We start from the raw sequence: 24,549 nt of genomic DNA on the forward strand, positions 1-24,549 counted from the left end.
CAGAAATCGGCTTGGAAATCTATGGCAAGACTTGAAAATGGCTTTCTAGCAATGATCAATCATTTTAATCCCACGTTTTAACACTACAAAATGTGGAAAAAGTAAAAGAGTGTGAATACTTTCTGAAGGCACTGTATTGGTTTCATCCCCATCAACAAAATCCACACAGAAAGAAATTGTATGAAGTTATTATTCTGCCATCCAGAATACCATTAATGTCTATCATTTATTGATTCTCCATTCAGACAGTAGTTGATGTCAAATCACATTCAAACACTCTGAGCACGTCTGTTTTTTTGGCAAGCTGTTGAGCAGTAGTGCCCGAGGCATCCACCACGTCTACTAGCCCCAGCTGTAGGAGTGTCCTGACCGCTTCTGCATGCTACCCTGTACACGCCACATGAAGAGCTGGGGACGCACAGTGAGATACAGGCAGTAGATTCATTCATTAATGTCAGATACTTGCTGGCGCAGATATCTGCACAGTGCACACACGGGGTAGAGGTCTTCACGGGTCCAACAGACCCAAAATTCCGAGATCCGACCAAGATCTGAGACAAAAATTTGGGTCCTGGGTTGGATCTCGGAATTTTGGGTCTGTCAGAACCCACATTTTTGTCTCAGATCTGGGTCGGATCTGATATAATTGCTATGGGTCTCGGGTATGTGCAATTTAAATTGATTTACTGACTGGATCTGTCCTCTGTTAATTTAATGTGTGTGAGGTGATGAAAACTGAACGAGCTTGTAGCTTAGGTCCAGCTGAAACTGATTACGGCTGCTCCCCTCACATGCGCGAAAGGAGTGAAAGGAGCCTTGGACTAGGCTACTGTTGATTGCTAAGATTGCCTTTTTCATTAAAGTAAAATGAAAGTTAGAGGAGAAATAGTATAGTGAAAAGAAGGCGACAACAGGAATGTCCTCAGGGACAAGTTTTAATATTGTAGTGGACAAAGATGAGAAGAAAGTTGGCTTGGCTAAATGGACTGAGTGCAATTCGCTATTCAGGTTTGATGCAATTTTTGAACTTTATTTTTGAAATTTATTTATTTTGTATTTATTATCATTTGTTTTAGAATTATTAATATTATTGTATATCATTATTTATGTAGATCTGTAAAATAATCTAAACCAGTTCTTTAAATATGCTAAATGTGTTTTGTTTCATTATGTTGAGACATTTTTGTTGGCTAAATTAAGTTAACTGTCTTTTTTAACTTTGTACTCCGTATTTAGTTTAATATAGGTTCAAACTAGGCCTGTTGTAAAATAAATAGCTTTAGCCTATTGCTGTCATTTGATGGGTAGTTGCTACAACATAGGCCTAGTCTGTTCAAAACGTTTGTAAAGGTTTAAACCAGTTCTTTAAATATAAGTTGTTTTTTTGTTGCCAAATTAAGTTCCATCTGACAAGTATAAAGAAATGCATGTCGGTGTTGGGAACATGGCGCCAGCATACCTCTATCTTTCTCTCTAGGGCTAGGCCCAAGCTTTCTTCCTTTATATATACTTTCATAATATCATACAGTGGACATCTAGGCCTGTATGCATGCAATGCCCTGACGCATTTAGCGCTCAAATCTCCAACAGCTAAACGGTGAGGTGGACAGTTAATGTTTGAGGACAGTAAAAAACAATTAAAAAAATAGGCTATGAAGTTTTGAATATGCTACCCATCGAAACACAACAAATCGTTTTTTTGTCATTTGTTTTAGGCAGTTTTTAAGGACATGTATGGCCTAACTGTGGATCATTTCGCCAATATCACTCGTTTATTGATGGAGCTGGCAGCGCCCAGTCTGAGGTTTCTTTCTCTCTCTCTTTCTACTCTCTGATCTGAACAGGTTTTTTGAAAATTACTTTATGCATATCGGATCGGGTGGGAAAGCCCCAGATCCATTTTGGAACGGGTCCAACTTTCTGGACCTGTGATTACCCCTAACACATGGTGCCCGAGGACAGGATTCAATGACCTGCATTCAAGATCAACTGTACATGTGACTACAGAGTGTTTTGATTGGTTTGTGGTTTCAGAATTGGGTCTAGTGCCAGAACTACTTGCATACGCTAGAAAGAAGTTATGTAATTAGAACACATCCTGTTCTCTGTATTATGTCAACTTACATTTCCTGTTTTTCTTGTTGCACAAATTCAGATTTGGCCTCCAAGCAGTTGTTTTGATTAAAGTGTATTGCTACAAGCAAAGTGCAATTATCATAATGTATGATTATATAGCATTTAGCCTCTATAGCTGGGGTTCCCTAACTTTTTCACTCTTCCAGTATTGGGAAACATCCCGCGCCTCCCCTGTGTGCATGTGCCATGTCTATTTCTGTGGACACAAGCACTGTTTATGATACAAACTGTTTACACACCTCTTGTTGGTAGAGAGAATTTTGTAGGTTTAAAGCTTATTTCGTGCAATTCTTCACATGTTGTCATGAGATGCAAAGAAAACTTAGCAGTTTTAAAGCTAATTTTCTTGCAATTCTATACATTTTCCCATGTCTAATGTGTATTCATGTGATATTTCAGTGGATAAAAATTACAAAAATATCTATGGGCTAAAAAACCTAAATAAAAAAACGTTAGCTGACATGGGCTAGTTGATCTGAAAATTTCTGACAAGTTATAAATAGCTCTAAGGTATGCGAAGACTAAAATGACAAGAGGAACTGATGATGCACTACCTAATTTCGAAATTACATCTTGTTCATTCTACTATTACAACTTTCAGTTTAAAGCCGGATTGAGTTCCTTTAAAAAATGTAAACATTTTTTAATAATATACTTTTTGGGGGGCATGTGCCGACCCCTCGCCCCACAGTTTGGGAACCACTTCTCTACAGTACCTGTTCTTCCCTTTTTGTCCCTGACGTGAAGATCTGCTCCTAATGTGAGGAGAGCTTTGATTGTGCCTGTGTGACCCTCCTGTGCCTGTGTGACCCTCCAGGCATGATATAATATTATGCACACAATTTGCCTTTATGTACAGGATAGGCCTGATAATAGATGTTTACAGAATTGAGCTAACCTTGGCAGCGTAGTGCAGGGAAGTGAGCTGCATGTCAGTGGCTGTCTGGTTCACATCCACTCCGAGGTCCCTCACAAGGAACTCTAGCGCCTCCTCCTGGGCTGTGACAGCAACATGGTGCACCGACTGGGCCCCCCTGCAGTCCCCCAGGATGTATGCTGCAGTCGGAGAGGCCTATGTGACACACGAGAATGCAAGTATATACAGGTCAGTATCTTATTCAATGTCCAGGGGTACTGGAGTGGTTGAGGTGGATTAATTTTCCCAAGGGGACTATGGTGGAATTTAAGTGCGATACAGATACTGGAGTGATTATGGTGGATTAATTTTTCCAGGGAGACTATGGTTGAATTAAGTGAGGTACAGACAAGTTGGTTTTTTTTGGTGCAAATTTCAGTTATCTCAGATATGTTTTGATAGATGGAAATGTTATTTTCCCCCAGAGTCTCCAGTATACCTGATGCTTCTCCAGCAGTAGTTTGGCCACAGATATGTGTCCGTTCCTCACTGCGTCCATAAAGGGGGTGACCCCACAGCTGTCCCTGCCATCCGGAACATAACCACACCTGCAAACAGAGAAGTGAGAGTCAGTTAGCACTACACCCACACACACTTACACATGATCACATTAACACACAGAGCCTCAACACTGACACTCTAACATGCCTCCTCACAAGTATGCAAATCGTCTGAGACATATCCTAATTCATACCTCCTCTCACACACACACAGACATAGACAAACACACCTCTGTACCAAGATGCTGACCACTTCTTCACAGCCGTCCATTGCTGTAGGAACAGAGAATAGACAGAGAAGGGGTAATTAACCAGAAAAAAAGTGATATTTTATGCATATTGTTCAAAATACCTGGGAATATGTTCAGACCTGTGACATGTCTGATTTGTTAGCACAGAGATTACCTGCAGTGTGCAGAGGAGTCCTCAGCGTCTTGCTCTCTGTCCTCCAGACTTCCAGGTTGGCCAGTAGGAGGTGCTGTATGACCGCAGGGTCTCCCTTCCTGCAGGCGATGTGGAAGGAGTTCCAGCTGTCCTTGTTCTACAGCATGGGGTCGGCCTCGTGGGACAGTAGCTCCTGGATCATACCCAGGTTCCTCCGGGTGCAGGCCATCATCAGAGGGGTCCTGAAAGTAGAGGTGGGTCACAATGGTGGATCAGAGTTGCACATAATTGTTTTTATTGTGCAATATATATATTTTTTGGACTCGCCCTCCCACGCCAATTTTGTGTAGTATTTAATGATTAATTATGTTCATAGTAGTGTGTTGATAATGGTATACAATGCAGGCACGGTGATTTTACATGGAACTATTAAAATATTTCCTTCGAGCCGGATTTGAACCAGCGACCTAAGGATCTCAGCAGTTAGCCTCTACAGTCCTCCGCTCTACCAACTGAGCTATCGAAGGGATACGTTGGCTGTAAGAAAAAGCAGGATCGTATTCGTTAGTAAACAAGGTAGCAAAACGTTTAGCAACTGAAAAAAAATAAGCCTCTTATTTGACAAATTCTGGTGGTCCTTCCCCGTTTCGGCCGGTTGCTTCCATTTGCTCTCTAATGAATATGACTCTGGTCATTCAATTAATAAATATGATAAATTGAAACCAGAACTTGAATTGAATCTTAGAACAACTTATTTGTTATTTATGACAAACACACACACACACACACAAGGTCACTACTGCTGTTACTATTTATTATTACTATATACTTAAGCTGCTATACCAAGTTACTTCTCACTTTGTTTATTCTATTGTGTACATCTCACAACGAGTTTTATAACTTTTGTCTTCTACTTTTTCTTATTTTTGGACATGGTATTTGATTCTTAATTGATACCGTACTGCATTGTTAAGGAGAGTTTGCTATTAAGCGTTTATGCACATAACATGGGCCGACGAAAAAAAATTCCTTCGAGCCGGATTTGAACCAGCGACCTAAGGATTTCAGCATTTAGCCTCTACAGTCCTCCGCTCTACCAACTGAGCTATCGAAGGTGGTTAAATCACTTCCAAAAAAATGTGTTTTTCAATACATGTTATCCTAATAGAGACTCGAAAATCTAAAACTTCTTTGCTATTTGATTTAAAAAATATATAAGGAATAATGTTGTCTTAATGTTTGCACATGGCATGCGTGTTAATGTATGTCTCACCAATCAGCCTTTTTTAAGCAGTCTACTTTGGCTCCTTCAGTGAGCAGATAACTCAAACACTCCCGCTGTCCCATGGACGCAGCTTCATGCAGAGCTCTTTTGTAGTCGGTATTGTACAGCTCTATGTCCATCCCAATCTTTTTTACTAAAAATTGCACAATGTCCAAGTGGCCATGACCAGCGGCATAATGCAACAATGTATCACCCGATTTCCCGAAATGTTTTTTGTTGACAAATTGTGCCATCTTTTTTAAGCGTGCACAATTCGCCATTCTGGGTAAGCTTGATTAAATATGTCAATGTCTTCTCATCATCCATTGAACATATACATGTAATAAAGTTCACTATTTGACACCGTTTAAACTGCTAAAATAGCTTGATGCTGTATCTGATCAGAAGCTAGGGATTGCATGATGACAAGTAGGTTAAATTGTTGGTCAACCAAAAGCCTACACATTTCAATTGAGTTCTACTCTACTTTTTACCTTAAAAACGCAAAAGATAGAAAATGTGAACTTAATACCTGACAATAATACGTAAAATAAATGCACAACACTGTTCTACCATAGGCTATGGGCTAAAACAGCTTGTAGCATGTTCAGCAACAAATTCGGTAATACTCTGATCGTCCACTAGGCTGTAGCAGAATTGTGCACTGGGGCTTGTAGTTTTTGATAGTCATTACTCTCAAAATAACTTATATTGAATGATAATGCATAGGTTGGGTTTATTACATTTTATTGATTTAGACTTTGTAAATAATAACTTCTTCTTGCAATGGTAGTTGCCACAAATTATAGTGGCCTATATAGTAAAGTTATTCAGTTGTAGGCTTATAGATCTACTTTTCTTTTTACAATAGGCTAATACATGTAAAGGTAAAATATTTTTTTTAAAACATGCATCCTATGAGAAATAATTTAGGAAGCACAGTTGTTATTGTGGAGTGTAATGCAATCTCGGTAATTATCTACAAGAAGGCATGTGGCCCCTGCGGAGCTTTCCATGGGTGAACAAGATGAGGCACATCTGGAAAGAACTTCCTGAATATTTTTTGGGGGTTGTAAAATTGAGTGGGTGAAGGAGCTTCTCTTTGTAGCATTTATTCAAGACCATGCGCAGAGACCGGTGGATACTTAACCGGTGAGAATAATTGTGGCACTTTTTCCCGGTAAGTTCATTTATTTTATGACACATTGTTGAATGAAGAGTTTTGCTTTGATAGTGTGCGTTGTTGTGCATAGCTTGCATTGCTCTAAAGCTAGAATAGGAGACACACACCTTTTTAAGAACTTAATATTCATACATTTTTTTAAATCATTATTATAATCTATGTGTGATGCATTGAGTAGATTGCTATAGGTTCATCTGATATTTTTATGTATTTAATTTGTGCAATTGTTACATAAACCAATGTAATGCTACTGTATTTCCTAGGTTGGATATCCCAAATGTAGTTGCCCTTGATGAAAAAAACAACATATGCTTTCCATGTAAAAGGTGTGCAACATGGCAGCAACTAGATTACTGAGGAGCCTACTTGATGTTCCATTATCATAGTTGAGGTAGCCTGTGTGGTTATGAAGCCAGACTATGGTTGTATGGTTTTCTTTATGTGGTGGTAGCAGAGGCTGAGTGTAAAATAACAGTTGGCACTGACTTCTTTGACACCTTGAATGACGGTTCACTTTTGTGAAGAACTTTCATTTCATTTACCAGAACAGACAGTAAAATATTTGTCTAATGAGGATTCCCTAGTTCTTCTATATGTTTTAAATCTCACATACAGTAGGCTACTAAAAACAAAGTAATCTTGTAAACTCCTGATTAAGCCATATCTGACTATCCATCTCTGTACATTTAATTACTTTTTAGATTAGTTTGGATTAATTTAGAGAAAGTTGTCTCAAAGAGCATTAAAATGTGTGTATATGACACTGAAAAGAGTCTGGAACCCCTAAAAAAAATGAACACAATCCAAACTCTGTCACCATTTTTATGTTGTTATTGTATAAGAGCGGAAATTGGACAAGGGCGCAAAACACTTCGCCTAATGGGTATTTTACAAACACTAAAAAACAATACCAAGTCATTTATACTGGCTCAGTCTTGGATAGTGATGCTTTCTACGGAGGAGAACTTGCCCAGAAAATCTGTCTGCACCATATGTGAAAAGTCTGAACTAATACAGATACTAGTATTGACATCAATGGAGTGGCAGTATTTTCTCTGAAAATGGGCAGAAGAGTACAGTACGAAACTAGCTGAGCTAGTTTTTGTTTGATTATCCAGCGCCAAACAGAACACAGCTTGTGATGTCACTTTTATTGATTGTTTATAGAGTAGTTTACATCTCAACTCTCTACTGTTTACTTACACATTACATCCAAAAGAGACAGAGGGTGAGAGAGATGGAGAGACATCAGTGTCGAGAGAGTTAGAATATAAGCAAAAGAAATAGAGGGATAGAAAGATAGCCTCTAGGGAGAGACAGACAAAAGCTTACTGAAAAATACCACTAGGAAGGAAGCACCGAGATTCTTTTCAAAACCAGATCCACATGCGTGCTGAGCCTTGTATGTCACAGAGAGAAACAGTACAGTATGTGAGTGACCAGTTACAAAAGTCATGACATACAATTATCATGTCTGTACTGTTCTGCAGTTGCGGTGTGTGGACTATCATACCGTGTAGCGTATGTGATCAACATGACATGAGCATGATAACGTTGCAGGATCTTTATTTCCATCAGCAAATGTTTCAGTGGAAACAGACTAGGGTGCAGGTAGCCTAGCAATTAGAGCATTGAGCCAGAGCTCATCCTCCAGGTGTAAATGAAAGGTTGCTAGTTCAAATCCCTGAGCTGACAAGGTGAAAAATTGGTCCATGTGCCGTTGAGCAAGGCAGTTAACCCTAATTGCTCCAGGGGTGCTGGACAATGGTGACCCTGGCTGTGACCCCACTCTTCAAGGGTGGCTCAGGGGGAGTTGGGATATGCCAAAAAAACACATCTCCAATTCACACATGTGTATAATACACACTTTTACATGTGTGAAATAGGACATTTTATATTATAAACCAGTTGATCTCAACATTTCCTTTTCTTAACTGTACCCCCAATCACATTTCACTCTGCCCGAAGTACTCCGTCTTTTGCCCCCTCATCTGCAACCAATCATGAGGCCTATGTTCTTATGACTCTTCCTAAGTACCTCTTGTGGATAGGCGAGGTACCCTGAGGGGTAATGGTAAACAACTCAGGTTCATGTGAAGCCCAATATTAAACTATTCATCTTGATTTGGAGGTATGTTTGTCAGAGGGGTTTTCCTGTATTTAACATCTGTGGTGAGGACTGTGTCTATCTGAGAGGACTGCCAGATCTTGTTTGGGAGCACCTCTGGGAAGGATTTATGTCTGTGAAGACACCCTTCTGGATCCTCAACTGTGCACCAATGCCAAGGAATACGGCAGTCCCTCCCTCGCTTACTCTTAGTCTATTTGTCTTCGTGTCTGTCTGCCTTTGAATCTCACTGCTTTCTGCTTCTCGCTGTCTTTTCAGATGTGGCTGGAAGAAACATGAACAATGGCTCTTTTGAGGAAAAGTGAGTGACCACAGGATGTTGTAATAGCCCTTGCCTATACAAGTCTTTACATCATTACTTTTTCATATGTATTAAATGAGTAATAAAACATTGTTGCATGTAAATAATGGGTTTTGCACCACACTTGTAATCATGGTGGCTGTAGCAGGGATCAGCGTAGCCATGGTAAAGCACCATCCCCCCAGATTCCTCTGGAGTATACTTTGCCTCAGCTGAGTTGGAACGCTTCCAACACCTCCATAAATTATGTTTGAGACTCTCTCTGTGTGTGTGTGTGTGTTGCCAATCCCAAAATGTTCCTCAACACTGATGAGGTAACCAGGAAAGTGAGCCCGTAAAAGAGTCCCATTTCATCATCTCAGTCCTCTGTTGTTCACATTCAATACATGATGCAACCATTAAAGGATTTTGAATTAGTGTCCACAACAGTTGTGCCTTGTTCTACACAGTCTATACTTTACTTAGAAAGTTAACAGATGCCTTTACTCAAACAACACAAACAGTTGATTTTTTTGGCCCAGAGTACAGCTGGCAGCCTGGTTCTTTACATTTTCCAGAAGTGAAGCAATATTTCAATGACTATTTAGTTATTGTTGAGGCAGACAGTTTAGGTCATCCAGGGGTGAATGTGTCAGCACACGATTGATGCCACTCAGGTTGATTACAGCTGACACACAGCTGAGGTGTGTGGATAGGAAGAGAAGGACAGGTGTAACTATTTTATTAGTTAGAATTAGTCGTGGCACCTGGAGGATGAGTCGTGAAAAGGGTAGGGTACAGATGAGAGCCATGTTTGAGTATCTCAGTACTATGTGATCTGCCATGATTGGATACGAGGTGACAGCATTATAGTGGAAACTGTGCTTAAGTTGAACTGACCCAGTTTGGAAGGACTTCTGCTTCAGTTCCCTTGCATCTGACTTTATTGAATGGTCCCTTTCTCTCTCTGCTGTGTCACAGTAAACCATATCCTGCTCGTGATGCTGGTTCTCATAGTGTGTCTACTCCTGCACAGTAAGCTGTTCAGTGGCCCATCTCGGCCCAAACTCAAACACACAGGTAATTCCCCCCAGCTTCTTTCTAACAGGTGAGAAAAAGTCTCACTCTAAAGACACGCTGACCTGAGAGCCAGGTGCATGCCACGACAAGAGAAGGAAACTAGGACTTGGCAAGACTAGAACCTGCCAAGAACAGCAGTTGGCACGAGGCTATGAATGCCTGTTGATTTAAAAATAAGCATTTCCTTTGCCGCTTACGGTATAGGGGCAAATTACTTTGAAATTGAAATAGTTGTAATACATTTTAAAAATAGATGTGACTAATTTTGGTATTTGGTATTTTATTAGGATCCCCATTAGCTGTTACAAAAGCAGCAACTAGTCTTCCTTGGGTCCACACAAAACATGAAACACAATACAGAACATCATTAGACAAGAACAGCTCAAGGACAGAACTACATACATCTTTTTTAAAGGCACACAGCCTACATATCAATTCATACACAAACTATCTAGGTCAAACTTGACCAAGCCCAAACTGGTTGAACTTCCCTCACAGAAACCAGGAAGGACCCAGAGCGTGCGCCCAAAGTTCCTGTAGAGAAGGCAGCGGAGGGAGAGGATGACATCCCAGTAGTCATCTGTGCTGCGGAGGAACGAATGGGCGGTGCCATGGCAACCATCAACAGCATCTATAGCAACACAGATGCCAGTGTGTTCTTCTATATTGTCACTCTTCGTGATGCCATCAAGCTGACAAGGTGTTTCACACTAATCCCTCCCCTTCCACTGTGTCACTGCTTGATATGTAGCAATTTCAGTTCCTAGTTCCAACCCAGGATGTTTTAATTAATTATCCGAATTGTTTCAATAAAGGTCTAGAAAAGGATAACTTAGTAAAATTACTTTGAGTTGAACGGTCATTATATTCCTTTGTCTTCATAGACAGTACATAGAGAAGACCAAGTTGAAGGGAATCAAGTATAAGATTCTAGAGTTCAACCCCATGGTTCTGAAAGGGAAGGTGAAACCAGACTCCTCCCGACCAGACCTGCTGCATCCAGTGAGTACACACAAGCACACACATAGGAACTAATTATAACCTAACCACAGTCACTGTCCCTAAAGTCCCTGTTCTGATTGTTCTGCAGCTGAACTTTGTACGCTTTTACTTGCCGCTCCTTGATATCAGCCACAAGAGGGTGATCTACTTAGACGACGATGTCATTGTGCAAGGTACAGAAATGTGTCTTTTGCCATTCAGTCCAGTTTTGAGCTGTAGTTGAGATAAAATGGGTGCCTGTATTTTCAGTATTTACATTCACTAATGACAGGTGACATCAAGGACCTGTACCATACCAAGTTGGAGAAAGGCCATGCTGCTGCCTTCGCCACAGACTGTGACCTGCCCTCCACCCACGAGATGGTGCGCAGCGTGGGCATGCAGGTCAGTGTAATTTTTTTTGCCACGAGAGGGTATTGTTTGCCAAAATAAGAGCAGAGGCACCTCTGTTACAATCAATCCCGGTAAAGGACAATATATTTTTCTTAAGTTTATCCTATACCTAGCCAAGACGATACTCTAATTCTCTTCTTAAATAACTTGATAAGCGGTCTCATAGATCTCAATGCTGAGTAAACTATCAGTTTGTCTCCGATTCTGAATCCAAATCAAATTCCTTCCCTATTGACCCTGTCTCCCAGACAACGTACATGGGCTTCCTGGACTACAGGAAACAGGAAGTGAGAGACCTGGGGATCAACCCCAGCGACTGCTCCTTCAACCCTGGGGTGTTTGTGGCCGACATTGGAGAGTGGAAGAAACAGAAGATCACCAAACAGCTGGAGAACTGGATGCAGGAGAACTTAAAGTGAGTAGAGAAGTATGTTTGACCTGTGATCAGATCTTTCCACATAACCCCTAAACTGACCTGAACCCATAAGAAATTAACCCTGATGTCTATTATAATATTAGATATTCCTATGAAGACGTACTATTACTTCTATTTCATTTGAATATCATGATTAGAGAAATTAAATAAAAATGTTCTACTTTGTGATGCTCTCCTCCACTAGGAAAAACATATACAGCAGTGCCATGGCAGGGGGTGTGGCGACTCCTCCTATGCTGATCGTGTTCCATGACAAATACACAATCATCGATCCTCTGTGGCACGTCCGACACCTGGGTGAGATCGCCTCACCTTGATGACATCACCACACCTCCTACATAGCACAGCATAACCATGTATCGAGATTTATGGCTCTGGTACACAGGCCTAGGTGTCATAATGTAGGATAGAGCCACTCCTAGAGGCTGATTTACTGTGTATTCTGTTCTCTTTTCCTATAGGCTGGAGCCCAGACGCCCGCTACTCTGAGACCTTCCTCCAGGGTGCACACCTGCTGCACTGGAACGGCCGCTTCAAGCCCTGGGACTACCCCTGTGTCCACCTGGACCTGTGGGAGAAGTGGTTCATCCCAGATCCCACCGGGAAATTCTCGTTGGTACGGCCCGAGGGCAAAATCTGAGGGATGTTTAACAAATGTTTGTGTAGGGGGATGTCTGGCATTTCAGACTGTGAATGGAGGCTGTGAACAGTAAATATTGTGAAGTCCTATTGCTGTTAACATCTTTTGAGATGGTATTTCTTTGAAGGTGCCTATCAAAACGTGTACAGAATGTACAGAAACAAGCTGTATCAAAAATGTATGTGGTTGTTGTGAGATGAGTGAGTATAATTGTATTGATTGTTTTGAAACTTAACAATGTGATCTCTTTAAAGCTTTTTCCTGAATAAAAAGCTGGAGATTTGACTGTGGAAAGACTGAATTGGCTGACTACTGGCTAATAAATAACAGAAATGACAGGTAAAAAGCAGACACCACAGGTGAGAGATTACCTTTCCAGAAACATTTAATAGTTCTCATGACAGGAAGTCAGCCATTCATAACCGGCTCGGTTAAATATTAACAAATTTACAGTCATGTAGGAATGTAGAAAATAAACAAAAACAGAAGCTCCTAAAATCCAAACACCCACCCGCTCCTTTTCAGCAGAGAAGATGGACCTAGTTCCAGTCAAATCTCTGCCCCCCCAGTTCACTCCCTCACCCTTCCCTCCAACCCCCCTTGCCCAGTCCGTCTCACAGCTCATCCCTTCCTGTGGCTCCCTGGAAAGAGCAAAGTGAAAAACACATCCGTACATGAAGCAAAAAGGACCATCACTATCCATCGTCTTACTAACATTACTAACACTATTTTCCCCAGTTCTGTGCTAGACTCCCCTCCCATCTTACCGAATCTTCATCTTCCTCCTCATCTGCTTTAACCTCCTCCTCTGGCTCCTCCTCTGGCTCCTCCTCTGGCTGTGACAGGTAAGGAAGTTAAGATAAGCAAAGATATACCGGAAAAAGAAAGACGCAGATATACCTTAGCATCTCTTTGTGCCAATTCCCCTCACCCCAAAATCTGCTCTGCTATGTTTACTAGTAAATTATTTTATACAGAATCCAGCCATGATGTACTGCATTATAACACACTTTGCATTGTCAGTGTTTATTATATAGGTAAAGTAGCAGTAAGTATTCAGATCGTTTTTGCACGTGGGTAATATTAGTTATATTGAGCGTACCTCTTCATTGAGGTCCACGTTCATGCTGAGTCGGAGCATGCGTTCTATCCTGTCTGCATAGGCTTTGGTGTCAGCCAGCTGGTAGCCTGACCGTAGTGTGGCTGTCTCAAACAGCACTACAGCCAGGTCTGAGGCAGTCTGGTCCTCTGCATTATCCTGAGGTCAGGAAGGAGAATTTGATACGGTTAGGAACCTATGATTCATTTGCGTAAATTTGAAATGTAAGGGCGTATGCCCGGTAAAGTAATTTGTGTTGAATTCTAAATGGTACTCACGTTTATTCTCTTCAACATGTCTTTGATCAAAGGGTGATTGGGGTTGATCTCTAGTGTTTTCTTCTGGTTTGCATAATAACTGGACAACAGAAATAAAAGGTGTCAAAACATGGTAATAAGCAGAAACTATGTCAACACCCTCTAGGACTTGAGCCACTACGAGTTCTTGTGAGTGACGTCTTATCCCACAGAACATATACTGTACATTAGGTCAAAATGGTTTCACATTGCTTACTTTGTGGATATGTCTTTTCCTGTCTGGTAGGCCTGTGCCTTCATGATCCTCTCCATGTTACCGGACCAGCCGTACTGGCTGGCTACCAGGGCACAGGGAGAGTTGGTCAGCCTCTGGGACAGCACAGCTTTCTCGATCTGCAGACAGATCAAAGATTCAGCTTTTCAAAGCTTTTTCAACACCTGAGCAAACATTTTCAAAACAGAGGAGATGCCATCTGACTAGTGTCTATTCAATAACAATGCACATTCCCATTGAGAAGACCCCTAACCTTGTCCTTCAGGGCGCTGTCCTTCATCCAGGTGGTGAGAGGTTCGTACTCCTTCTCCAGGCCCTCCCTCTTCTCCTTGGTCTTGTCGCTCTCGTCAAACTTGACGCCCTCCTTGGCAACGTTCTGGAAGCGCTTGCCGTCAAACTCCGGTAGGGCCTGGATACAGTACTCATCCACAGGCTCTGTCAGGTAGATTACCTCATAACCCCTTTTCAACAGCTTCTCCACGAAGGGAGACGACTCGGCCTGACGGAAAAGATGGAGGGGAAATTAAGCTCAGGGCACGATACAGCAAACATTTGATGTAGGAAGGAGGCTACTATAATATTTTACAGATCCTTCATTACAAGGTTTATAACTTTTGGGGCGGCATATAGCCTAGTGGTTAGAGCGTTGGGCCAGTAACAGAAAGGTTGCTGGATCGAATCCCTGAGCTGACAAGGAAAAAAATCTGTCGTTCTGCCCCTGAACAAGGCAGTTAACCCACTGTTCCCCGGTAGGCTGTCATTGTAAATAAGAACTTGTTCTTAACGGACTTGCCTAGTAAGATAAAAGGTTAAATTAAAAATAAAAACTAACTCCGCTTTTATGCTCTACAAACATACATATTCTACTCAAAGGTCACCATTTTCGATCACAAAACAGTGCTCTCATCCAGACCCTCACCTCTTTTCTGCTGGTCCCAGCCATGAAGTAGATCTTGTCCTGTTTCTCTTTCATCCTCTCTACGTACTGTTCCAGGCTGGCCAGCACCGTGTCGCTGTTGGAGGTCTGGAAACGCAGCAGCTTGGCCAGACGGGTCCGGTTGGAGTGGTCCTCGATCACACCCAGCTTGATGTTGGTGCCAAACTCCTTCCAGAACTTCTCGTTGTACTGTTCCTCTGCGATCTTCTTGATCATGTCCAGGGTCTTGCGCACCAGCTTCTTGCGAATGACCTGGCCGAAGAAGAGGTATGTTTAAGTATGCTGTTAGCAGAGTGGTTTAGTGAAGAGTGTTGACCCAGGTGGGTTTCCTTGTTAGAGTGAATTGAAAGCAAGCCTCACCTTGAGAAGTTTGTGTTGCTGGAGAGTTTCTCTTGAGACGTTCAGAGGAAGGTCATCAGAGTCAACCTGATGGAACAGACAAGAAATTTAAAGATGCAATATGCAAAAATCGTTTTGCCATTTCCCGGTTGCTAAAATTCTAATATCGTGTAGAGAATTACTGTACCATGTAAACTACTGAGAAATATCTTTTCCATAACCAAAAATATAGTATTTTCAGCTGTTTGAAGCTCGTATACAAAACTGAAAGACGTAAAAACAAAACTTAACGAGAAGCATAGAAATAGCACACAAACCAGATCTACCGCTTCTTAGACTTGCTTTCAATGAGAATTATAGATCTATAACTCACTTTTCTATGTGAATTTGTACAAATTGCAGCTTTAACATTCAATCAATCCTCAGTGGGTGGACTTAAATAGCCTGGCTAGCAGTCTGATTAGCTAACATTTTACTCCTTGTACCCCCAGTCATATGCCAATCTTTAGCATGACAGGAGTGGCAAGGAGTGGAATGATGGCTAAACATACTGGTATCCTGACTTAACCCTAAGGAATAATACTTACCATTCCTTTCACAAAGTTCAAGTACTTAGGCATCATGTCATGGAAGTCATCAGTGATGTAAACTCTACGCACGAAGAGCTGAGAGAGATGGAAGATTGTTACTGACTGAGAAAACTACTACGACACATCAATACTGCACTGAGAACCGCGTGTATGCCAATCCATAGTTGCTTTGTAACCAATCATTGCTGTGGTACCTTAATGAAGTCGTTCTTCTTAGAACCGTACTCGTCGAAGAGTCCCCGGGGAGCTGCAGCAGGCACAAAGAGGATGGACTTGAAGGTGACCTCCCCCTCTGCTGTGAAGTGGATGTGGGAGATGGGCTCGTCTGTGTCCTGCAAGAACAGAATAGAGTGGGAAGTTATTTACATAGACAACCTCCATCTGTCATTAAACCAGTTGCCTGGCAACTGAAGCTTTGCCTGACAAGACAACTTCAGTTCATGTCCAGTCAGATGAGTCATATCTGACCTAAGATCACCCATTGAGAACCGTTGTCTGCTAAATCTAAGTGGAAATATAGACTGTGTATCCGCTAAATGGATTAGTGTCTGCTAGGAGAGTGAGTCTGAATAAACTGTAGACAGACACCCACCCTGGAGAAGGTCTTGTAGAAGGCCTTGTACTCGTCCTCCTCCACCTCCTTGGCAGGCCTCTGCCAGATGGGCTTGATGTCATTCATCAGCTCCCAGTCCCACACTGTCTTCTCCACCTGAGGTGGGGGAAAATGAAAGGAGAAAGGACAGTCTTTAAAACTGAAAGATCCACTTCCATTGAGATTTGCTTCGATGGGATCCGTTGCTGCTACAGACAGTAGTTAGTCTTTGAAACAATGTTTTACCTTCTTCGTCTTTGGCTTGTCCTTGTCCTCCTCCTCCTCCACCTCAACCTCATCGTGGTCTTTATCCTTCTTATCTGCTTCTGTCTCATCAATAGGCTCCTCTACAGTCTCAGTCTTGCTACTCCATACGTAGATGGGGAAGTTGATGAACTGGGAGTATTTCCTCACAAGGTTCTTGATGGTCTCCAGCTCCAAGTAGTCTGTTGCCTCCTCCTTCATCACCAAACTAGGGGAGAAAAAGAATGCACTGCAGTGAAGAGCCAGTCAGAGCTTAATGTTAGTCATTACAGTTGTGAACCTTTCAAACATAACTAGATTCCTCTGGCTGCACCGCCTGAGCGAGACTACGGGCTTCTTGGCCTTTAAAAAAAAGACACAGTAATGAAACAAATTTTCATTACAGTGAAATCCAATTTGGAGCACTTATTAGTTCAGCTTTGGTTTGACATTTGTGTCTCTGCTTAATTTAATTTAGACAGTCTTTTGACTGAATTTTCCACAGCCAGTAATGCCAAAAAGGTCTGAACAAATGAGGCAATAACTACATCATAACAAGTATTATTGATATGAGGGTTTACGTTGCTTAACTAACCAACCATATTCTACTTCATCATAGACTATTAACAGAGCTGTCCATATCCAGACTAAAATTGCCATAGTAAGTACAAATCATCCACCTACACACTAATGCTATATTGACTCTGAATGGTTGCTACTTGCTGAGTTGCCTTGCTGACTCACGTGATGGTGGTGCCCCTGCCGAGGGTGTCCCCGCGGGGGTCCTCGATGACGGAGAACTCGTTGGAGTCAGACTCCCATATGTGCTGCGTGCCGTTGTTGTGCTTCGTGGTTACGATCACCTTGTCAGCCACCAAGAACGCAGAGTAGAAGCCCACGCCGAACTGACCAATCAGCTCAGAGGTTGACTGGCCCTCGGTCTGCATCTCTGTCATCTTGTTGAGGAACTCACTGGTGCCGGACTTGGCGATGGTGCCGAGATTCCTGACCAGGTCTTCTTTGGTCATGCCGATGCCGGTGTCGGTAATGTGAAGCATGTTCTTCTCCTTGTCAGCCTGGAGGTGAGGAGAAACAAACAGTGAAATGTTATATTGGGTTTTGGATTACTTTGCATTGTACTTGACAGACTTAGTTTGAAACTTTAATAGTAATAAAAAAATCTATGCACATTTAGAATGAAAGAAAAGCAAACCAAGTGTGTACAGTATTTATTATTCATTTGCATGTACTCAAAGGGAAAGCACACAATGTCCTGCAGCAGGTATTGAAAGTCGTGATGTCCCTTTTTGCAATGCAAAAACTGAGATGTAAATTTAGAGATGTTATCCTAACAACTCTCTCGGGTCTCAGGTTTCACTCTAGATAGCTCAGTGAAGGGTTGCTAATTAGCCTCCAGTCGGTGGACATAAAAGGGTGGGTCACACAGAAAGCTAACACTTTTAAGGTAACTTAACATACCTTGATTTTCACTGTCAGCTCCTCGTTACCAGTGAGTGCCTCATCATTGGTCAGGGACAGCAACCGGATCTTATCCAGAGCATCGGAAGCGTTGGAGATCAGTTCCCTCAGGAAGATCTGGACACAGACAAAAAGAAACATCAACAAATGATAAAATTGTATTTACAATACAAAGACAATACAAATGGCCGCTCCCATCAGTGGGTGCTCTAGTCAGCGGGTGTGCTCGCCCCCACCTCTACCCCGAGATGCAGGCAGGGCGAAGCCCCGCCCCCAAATTACATTCCTAACTGTCTCGACCCTTATTCAATTACCTTAAGTTACCTCACTGAACCTCTATCAGGTTTATGTAATGATAGATAGCCAGAAGGACTCGTTGTGAACTCATTTCTAATTAAACAAATGACTGTAAATATTGCTTAATGAGTGTAAAAAAATATATATTTATTGTATTGCCCTATTATTTCTGTAAGTGTAAACGTTCTCCGCTCCATTGTCTACACAGATCACCAGAGCAGACACTAACCTCTTTGTTCTTGTACAGGGAGTTAATGATGAGCTTCATCATTCTGTTCACCTCGGCCTTGAAGACATGCTTTTCTGATTTCTCCCGGATTTCCTTTATCTGTGCTGCGTTCAGGCCATCAAGCTGGATAGCCTCCTCTTCCCTGGAAAAACAGAAGAGTAGTCAGAGATCAGCACAAACAAAAGATAGACTCAAGATTTCCCCAAAGGGAATATTTATAGAGGCCTCATCTGTGTGACTGGTAATAGGGAAAACCCTTATAAAATGTTGTGTGTTGCTCTCTAATGAACTGAAGAATGATCAGGTGTACTTCTACAGGCTTAATAGGAAGGGGTGTCAAGCCAAAAATAAAATAGTATATCAACAAATCTCAATAGGGGTTTTATTTTTGACTGAAAATAGCAAGCCGAAAGGAGAGGAGGTAAAAGTGGTTTCCATGGTTCATGTAAGGTCAGTATAAAGGGTTGTGTTTTGGAAAAGAGGGAGGAAGTAGAAGTCTATAATGGGGTGCTCTTGTCACCAGTTAGTCTCAAGACTTACTGCATGACAGAACACTCTTCTTTACTGAAATATTTAAACACACTTACCTCTGGACTACCTCGTCATCTGTCCGGGAGCCGTCTCTACTTTTACCCAAGTCCTTCTCCACTGTCCCATCAATGTCAACCTCATCCTCCGCTCTGACAGAACCTGTAGATAAAATTAAACATAGATCTGAGGGTTTAAACAAAAACTTGTACCCAGTAAAAATACAACTCCTTAATATTAACTTAAATTGACCCATGTCATGTGACAGAGCAACCACTGGGCCATAAATTCACTATGGAGGGACTAAGTTCAACTGGTAGCTAGTCTTCCCCTCTATCTGTAAGCATAACAGTCACAATACTACATCTGTAACGGTTTCTCTCCTCCTCTTCGTCTGAAGAGGAGGAGTAGGGATCAGACCAAAATGCAGCGGGTTTTGAAAACATAATGATTTATTAAACGACGAAGACGAACACGAAAAAACACTTGGAATGATTACAAAATAACAAAACGAACGTAGACAGACCTGAACTAGAGAACTTACATAAAAACACGAAGAACGCACGAACAGGTACAGACTACAAACAAAACGCTCCAGTCCCGTGTGGTACGAACATACATACAGACACGGAAGACAACCACCCACAAACAAACAGTGAAACCAGCCTACCTTAATATGGTTCTCAATCAGAGGAAACGTCAAACACCTGCCTCTAATTGAGAACCATATCAGGCAACACATTAAACCCAACATAGAAACACAACACATAGAATGCCCACCCCAACTCACGCCCTGACCAACTAAACACATACAAAACAACAGAAAACAGGTCAGGAACGTGACAGAACCCCCCCCTCAAGGTGCGAACTCCGGGCGCACCCCTAAAACTCAAGGGGAGGGTCTGGGTGGGCATCTGTCCGCGGTGGCGGCTCCGGCGCAGGACGAGGACACCACTCCACCATTGTCTTTGTCCCCCTCCTTAGCGTCCTCCGAGTGGCGATCCTCGCCCCCGACCCTGGCGGATCCTGGCTGGCTGGCGGCTCTGGCGGATCCTGGCTGGCTGGCGGCTCTGGCGGCTCATGGCTGGCTGGCGGCTCATGGCTGGCTGGCGGCTCTGGCGGCTCCTGGCTGGCTGGCGGCTCTGGCGGCTCCTGGCTGGCTGGCGGCTCTGGCGGCTCCTGGCTGGCTGGCGGCTCTGGCGGCTCCTGGCTGGCTGGCGGCTCTGGCGGATCCTGGCTGGCTGGCGGCTCTGGCGGATCCTGGCTGGCTGGCGGCTCTGGCGGATCCTGGCTGGCTGGCGGATCCTGGCTGGCTGGCGGCTCTGGCGGATCCTGGCTGGCTGGCGGCTCTGGCGGATCCTGGCTGGCTGGCGGCTCTGGCGGATCCTGGCTGGCTGGCGGCTCTGGCGGATCCTGGCTGGCTGGCGGATCCTGGCTGGCTGGCGGCTCTGGCGGATCCTGGCTGGCTGGCGGCTCTGGCGGATCCTGGCTGGCTGGCGGCTCTGGCTGCTCATGGCTGGCTGGCGGCTCTGGCTGCTCATGGCTGGCTGGCGGCTCTGGCTGCTCCTGTCTGGCGGATCCTGGCTGGCTGGCGGCTCTGGCTGCTCATGGCTGGCTGGCGGCTCTGGCTGCTCCTGTCTGGCGGAAGGCTCTGGCTGCTCCTGTCTGGCGGAAGGCTCTGGCTGCTCCTGTCTGGCGGAAGGCTCTGGCTGCTCCTGTCTGGCGGAAGGCTCTGGCTGCTCCTGTCTGGCGGAAGGCTCTGGCTGCTCCTGTCTGGCGGAAGGCTCTGGCTGCTCCTGTCTGGCGGAAGGCTCTGGCTGCTCCTGTCTGGCGGAAGGCTCTGGCTGCTCCTGTCTGGCGGAAGGCTCTGGCTGCTCCTGTCTGGCGGAAGGCTCTGGCTGCTCCTGTCTGGCGGAAGGCTCTGGCTGCTCCTGTCTGGCGGATGGCTCTGAAGGCTCATGACAGACGGGCGGCTTTGAGGGCTCAGTACAGACGGGCGGCTTTGCAGGCTCAGTACAGACAGGCAGTTCATGCGGCGCTTGGCAGACGGACAGTTCAGACGGCGTTGGGCAGACGGGCAGTTCAGGCGCCGTTGGGCAGACGGGCAGTTCAGGCGCCGTTGGGCAGACGGGCAGTTCAAGCGCCGTTGGGCAGACGGGCAGTTCAAGCGCCGTTGGGCAGACGGGCAGTTCAAGCGCCGTTGGGCAGACGGGCAGTTCAGGCGCCGTTGGGCAGACGGGCAGTTCAGGCGCCGTTGGGCAGACGGGCAGTTCAGGCGCCGTTGGGCAGACGGGCAGTTCAGGCGCCGTTGGGCAGACGGGCAGTTCAGGCGCCGTTGGGCAGACGGGCAGTTCAGGCGCCGTTGGGCAGACGGGCAGTTCAGGCGCCGTTGGGCAGACGGCAGACTCTGGCCGGCTGAGGCGCACTGTAGGCCTGGTGCGTGGTGTCGGCACTGGTGGTAATGGGCTGGAGACACACACCACAGGGCTAGTGCGTGGAGCAGGAACAGGGCACACTGGTTTCTCAAAGCGCACTATAGGCCTGGTACGTGATGCCAGAACTGGTGGTACCGGACTGATGGCACGCACCTCAGGGCGAGTGCGGGGAGAAGGAACAGTGCGTACAGGGCTCTGGAGACGCACAGGAGGCTTTGTGCGTGGTGCCGGAACTGGAGGTACTGGGCTGGAGACACGCACCACAGGGAGAGTGCATGGAGGAGGAACAGGGCTCTGGAGACGCACAGGAGGCTTGGTGCGTGGTGCCAGCACTGGTGGTACTGGGCTGGGGACACGTATCTCAGGGCTAGTGCGGGGAGCAGTAACAGGACGCACAGGACTCTGGAGACGCACAGGAGGCTTGGTACGTGGTGTAGGCACTGTCTTAACCAGACGGCTAGCGCGCACCTCAGGACGAGTATGGAGAGCTGTTCCCGGTGACATCAACTCACCAACACGTTCAGTCGGACGGATGCCGTGCCTCATGCACCAAACCAGTACATCCCTCATAACTCTCTCCTCCAATTTCCCCATTAACTCCTTCACTGTCTCTGCGTCACTCACCTCCAATTCCGCCCTCACCGGCTCCTTACGGTAAGCAGGAGGAGTTGGCTCACGTCTCCTGACTGACCCAACTACACTCCCCGAGAGCCCCCACCCAAGAAATTTTGGGGTTTGACTCACGGGCTTCCAGCCTCGTTTCCGTGCTGCCTCCTCATATCGCCGCCTCTCCGCTTTCGCTGCCTCCAGCTCCGCTTTGGGGCGGCGACACTCCTCTGGTTCTGTCCAGGGTCCTTCTCCGTCTAGGATTTCCTCCCATGTCCATTCCTCCTTGTACACCTGCTGCTGTCGCTGCTGCCCGTTAACCCGCTGCTTGATCCTTCGTTGGTGGGTGGTTCTGTAACGGTTTCTCTCCTCCTCTTCGTCTGAAGAGGAGGAGTAGGGATCAGACCAAAATGCAGCGGGTTTTGAAAACATAATGATTTATTAAACGACGAAGACGAACACGAAAAAACACTTGGAATGATTACAAAATAACAAAACGAACGTAGACAGACCTGAACTAGAGAACTTACATAAAAACACGAAGAACGCACGAACAGGTACAGACTACAAACCAACGCTACAGTCCCGTGTGGTACGAACATACATACAGACACGGAAGACAACCACCCACAAACAAACAGTGAAACCAGCCTACCTTAATATGGTTCTCAATCAGAGGAAACGTCAAACACCTGCCTCTAATTGAGAACCATATCAGGCAACACATTAAACCCAACATAGAAACACAACACATAGAATGCCCACCCCAACTCACGCCCTGACCAACTAAACACATACAAAACAACAGAAAACAGGTCAGGAACGTGACAACATCTCATTGACTCCTTCCATAGAGGTCATGACACTTCTCCGTCTCAGAACGGACCGATACTGTACTAAAACTGATAAGCTCCTGGAAAAAGTTCACCTTCACTGCTGATAAAGATTTGATACCTTTGCTGTTTCCATCTCTATACCCACATAGCAAACTGATTGCACTGTCCAAAGCAAACAGACTATTGTATGGGTAGTTGGCAGTGATGTAAAGTACTTAAGTAAAAATACTTCTTAAGTAGTTTTTGGGGTAACTTTATACTTTTACTTCACTGCTTTCCTAAAGAAATTGTACTTTTTACTCCATACATTTTCCCTCTTCACCCAAAAGTACTCGTTACATTTTCAATGCTTAGCAGGAGAGGGAAATGGTCTAATTCACACACTTGAAAAACATCCCTGATCTGGCAGACTCACTAAACACATGCTTCATTTGGAAATTATGGGTTGGATTGTTCACCTGGATATCAGTAAATAAAATAAAATGGTGCTGTCTGGTTTGCTTAATATAAGGAATTTGAAATTATTGACACTTTTGATACTTAAGTTTATTTAAAACCAAATCCTTTTCAACTTTTCCTCAAGTAGGATTTTCCTGGGTGAAGTTCACTTTTTCCTGAGTCATTTTCTATTAAGGTATCTTTACTTTTACTCAAGTTGACAATTTTGTACTTTTTCCACCACTGGTAGTTAGTTGTTGATAACTGGTACAATTGCAGTATAACTGTGTGGGATTAGGGTGTTTAGAATCCTGCTTCTGTTTGGTCGGTGTGGTTGTGGAAGCAGAGGTGTTAGGTATGACATTAGTGTCAAGATGGACAAAAATGTAAAGTAAAAATCTGAATAACGTGCTCATAAAGCAAAATAACCGTAACGTCCAGATATGATGAATGAAAAAAAGAGAAGCATTAGACATATCAATGTTCCAGTCTGGCTCCTCAGGATTCGGATGAAGAGAAAGTACCAGAAGCTTCAAATCAGTCCTGTCTTCTACAATGTTACCCCATTTGACACACTCATCGGTCAACACAACAATGCACTGCAATCAAAAGATGGCAATTTTAGCACATTTACTGCTGCTTATACTGCAATCATAAGAAAAAGTCATGAAATGTCAAGTAACAGCAAATAAATTGAAATTATATTACGCAATTTATAACTCATACTTACTGAAAGCTAGAAGAGCACAAAAGAGGCCTATTGTCCACATTCGGTTCATTTTAATAGAAAAAAATATCACTATAGTCCTAGTCCCGTATTTTACTATATTGTACTTTATTCCTACACCCCGGCATAGGTTTGAAACGGTGTGCGTCGGTGGTTGTAGACTCCTTTATCTGATCCCCCCTTTGGAGGCGGTGGATTGATGAAGTGGACCTATACCTGCTCCCCACGCACAACAATAACCAATGGTGGAAGCTTTCGCCGCTTCAATCTTCCAATCGTAGTATTACATGTCCGATTGTAC

The 24,549-nt window shown here is 44.0% G+C and overlaps 2 protein-coding genes, 2 non-coding genes and 1 pseudogene across 4 annotated transcripts; 1 reads left to right on the forward strand and 4 right to left on the reverse strand.

Annotated features, from left to right (window-relative positions):
• Positions 1-241: 241 nt before the first annotated feature.
• LOC120049089 lies at positions 242-5,481 on the reverse strand (annotated as a pseudogene).
• Positions 4,376-4,463, reverse strand: trnay-gua. Its single transcript is given in 2 exon segments — positions 4,376-4,411; positions 4,427-4,463. It is a non-coding gene; the product is annotated as a tRNA-Tyr (tRNA).
• Positions 4,964-5,051, reverse strand: trnay-gua. Its single transcript is given in 2 exon segments — positions 4,964-4,999; positions 5,015-5,051. It is a non-coding gene; the product is annotated as a tRNA-Tyr (tRNA).
• glt8d2 (glycosyltransferase 8 domain containing 2) lies at positions 5,377-12,609 on the forward strand. The gene is made up of 10 exons (XM_038996429.1): positions 5,377-5,486; positions 8,770-8,812; positions 9,773-9,871; positions 10,370-10,571; positions 10,756-10,873; positions 10,962-11,046; positions 11,145-11,257; positions 11,515-11,681; positions 11,887-11,999; positions 12,164-12,609. The coding sequence occupies exons 2-10, from the start codon at positions 8,794-8,796 to the stop codon at positions 12,340-12,342; spliced, it is 1,095 nt and encodes a 364-aa protein (XP_038852357.1). The 5' UTR covers positions 5,377-5,486; positions 8,770-8,793; the 3' UTR covers positions 12,343-12,609.
• Positions 12,610-12,709: 100 nt separating this feature from the next.
• On the reverse strand, positions 12,710-24,403 carry hsp90b1 (heat shock protein 90, beta (grp94), member 1). Its single transcript, XM_038996427.1, has 17 exons — positions 24,252-24,403; positions 19,266-19,368; positions 18,679-18,820; positions 18,153-18,269; positions 17,418-17,749; positions 16,677-16,902; positions 16,431-16,547; positions 16,033-16,170; positions 15,836-15,913; positions 15,270-15,335; positions 14,892-15,161; positions 14,226-14,471; positions 13,955-14,091; positions 13,720-13,798; positions 13,445-13,600; positions 13,110-13,178; positions 12,710-12,983 (listed from the first exon to the last, which is right to left on the reverse strand). Exons 1-17 carry the CDS (start codon positions 24,298-24,300, stop codon positions 12,957-12,959), a joined length of 2,352 nt encoding a protein of 783 aa, XP_038852355.1. The 5' UTR covers positions 24,301-24,403; the 3' UTR covers positions 12,710-12,956.
• Positions 24,404-24,549: the final 146 nt, after the last annotated feature.

Source organism: Salvelinus namaycush, chromosome 6 (genome assembly GCF_016432855.1).
Source record: "Salvelinus namaycush isolate Seneca chromosome 6, SaNama_1.0, whole genome shotgun sequence".
Lineage (NCBI taxonomy): Eukaryota > Metazoa > Chordata > Actinopteri > Salmoniformes > Salmonidae > Salvelinus > Salvelinus namaycush.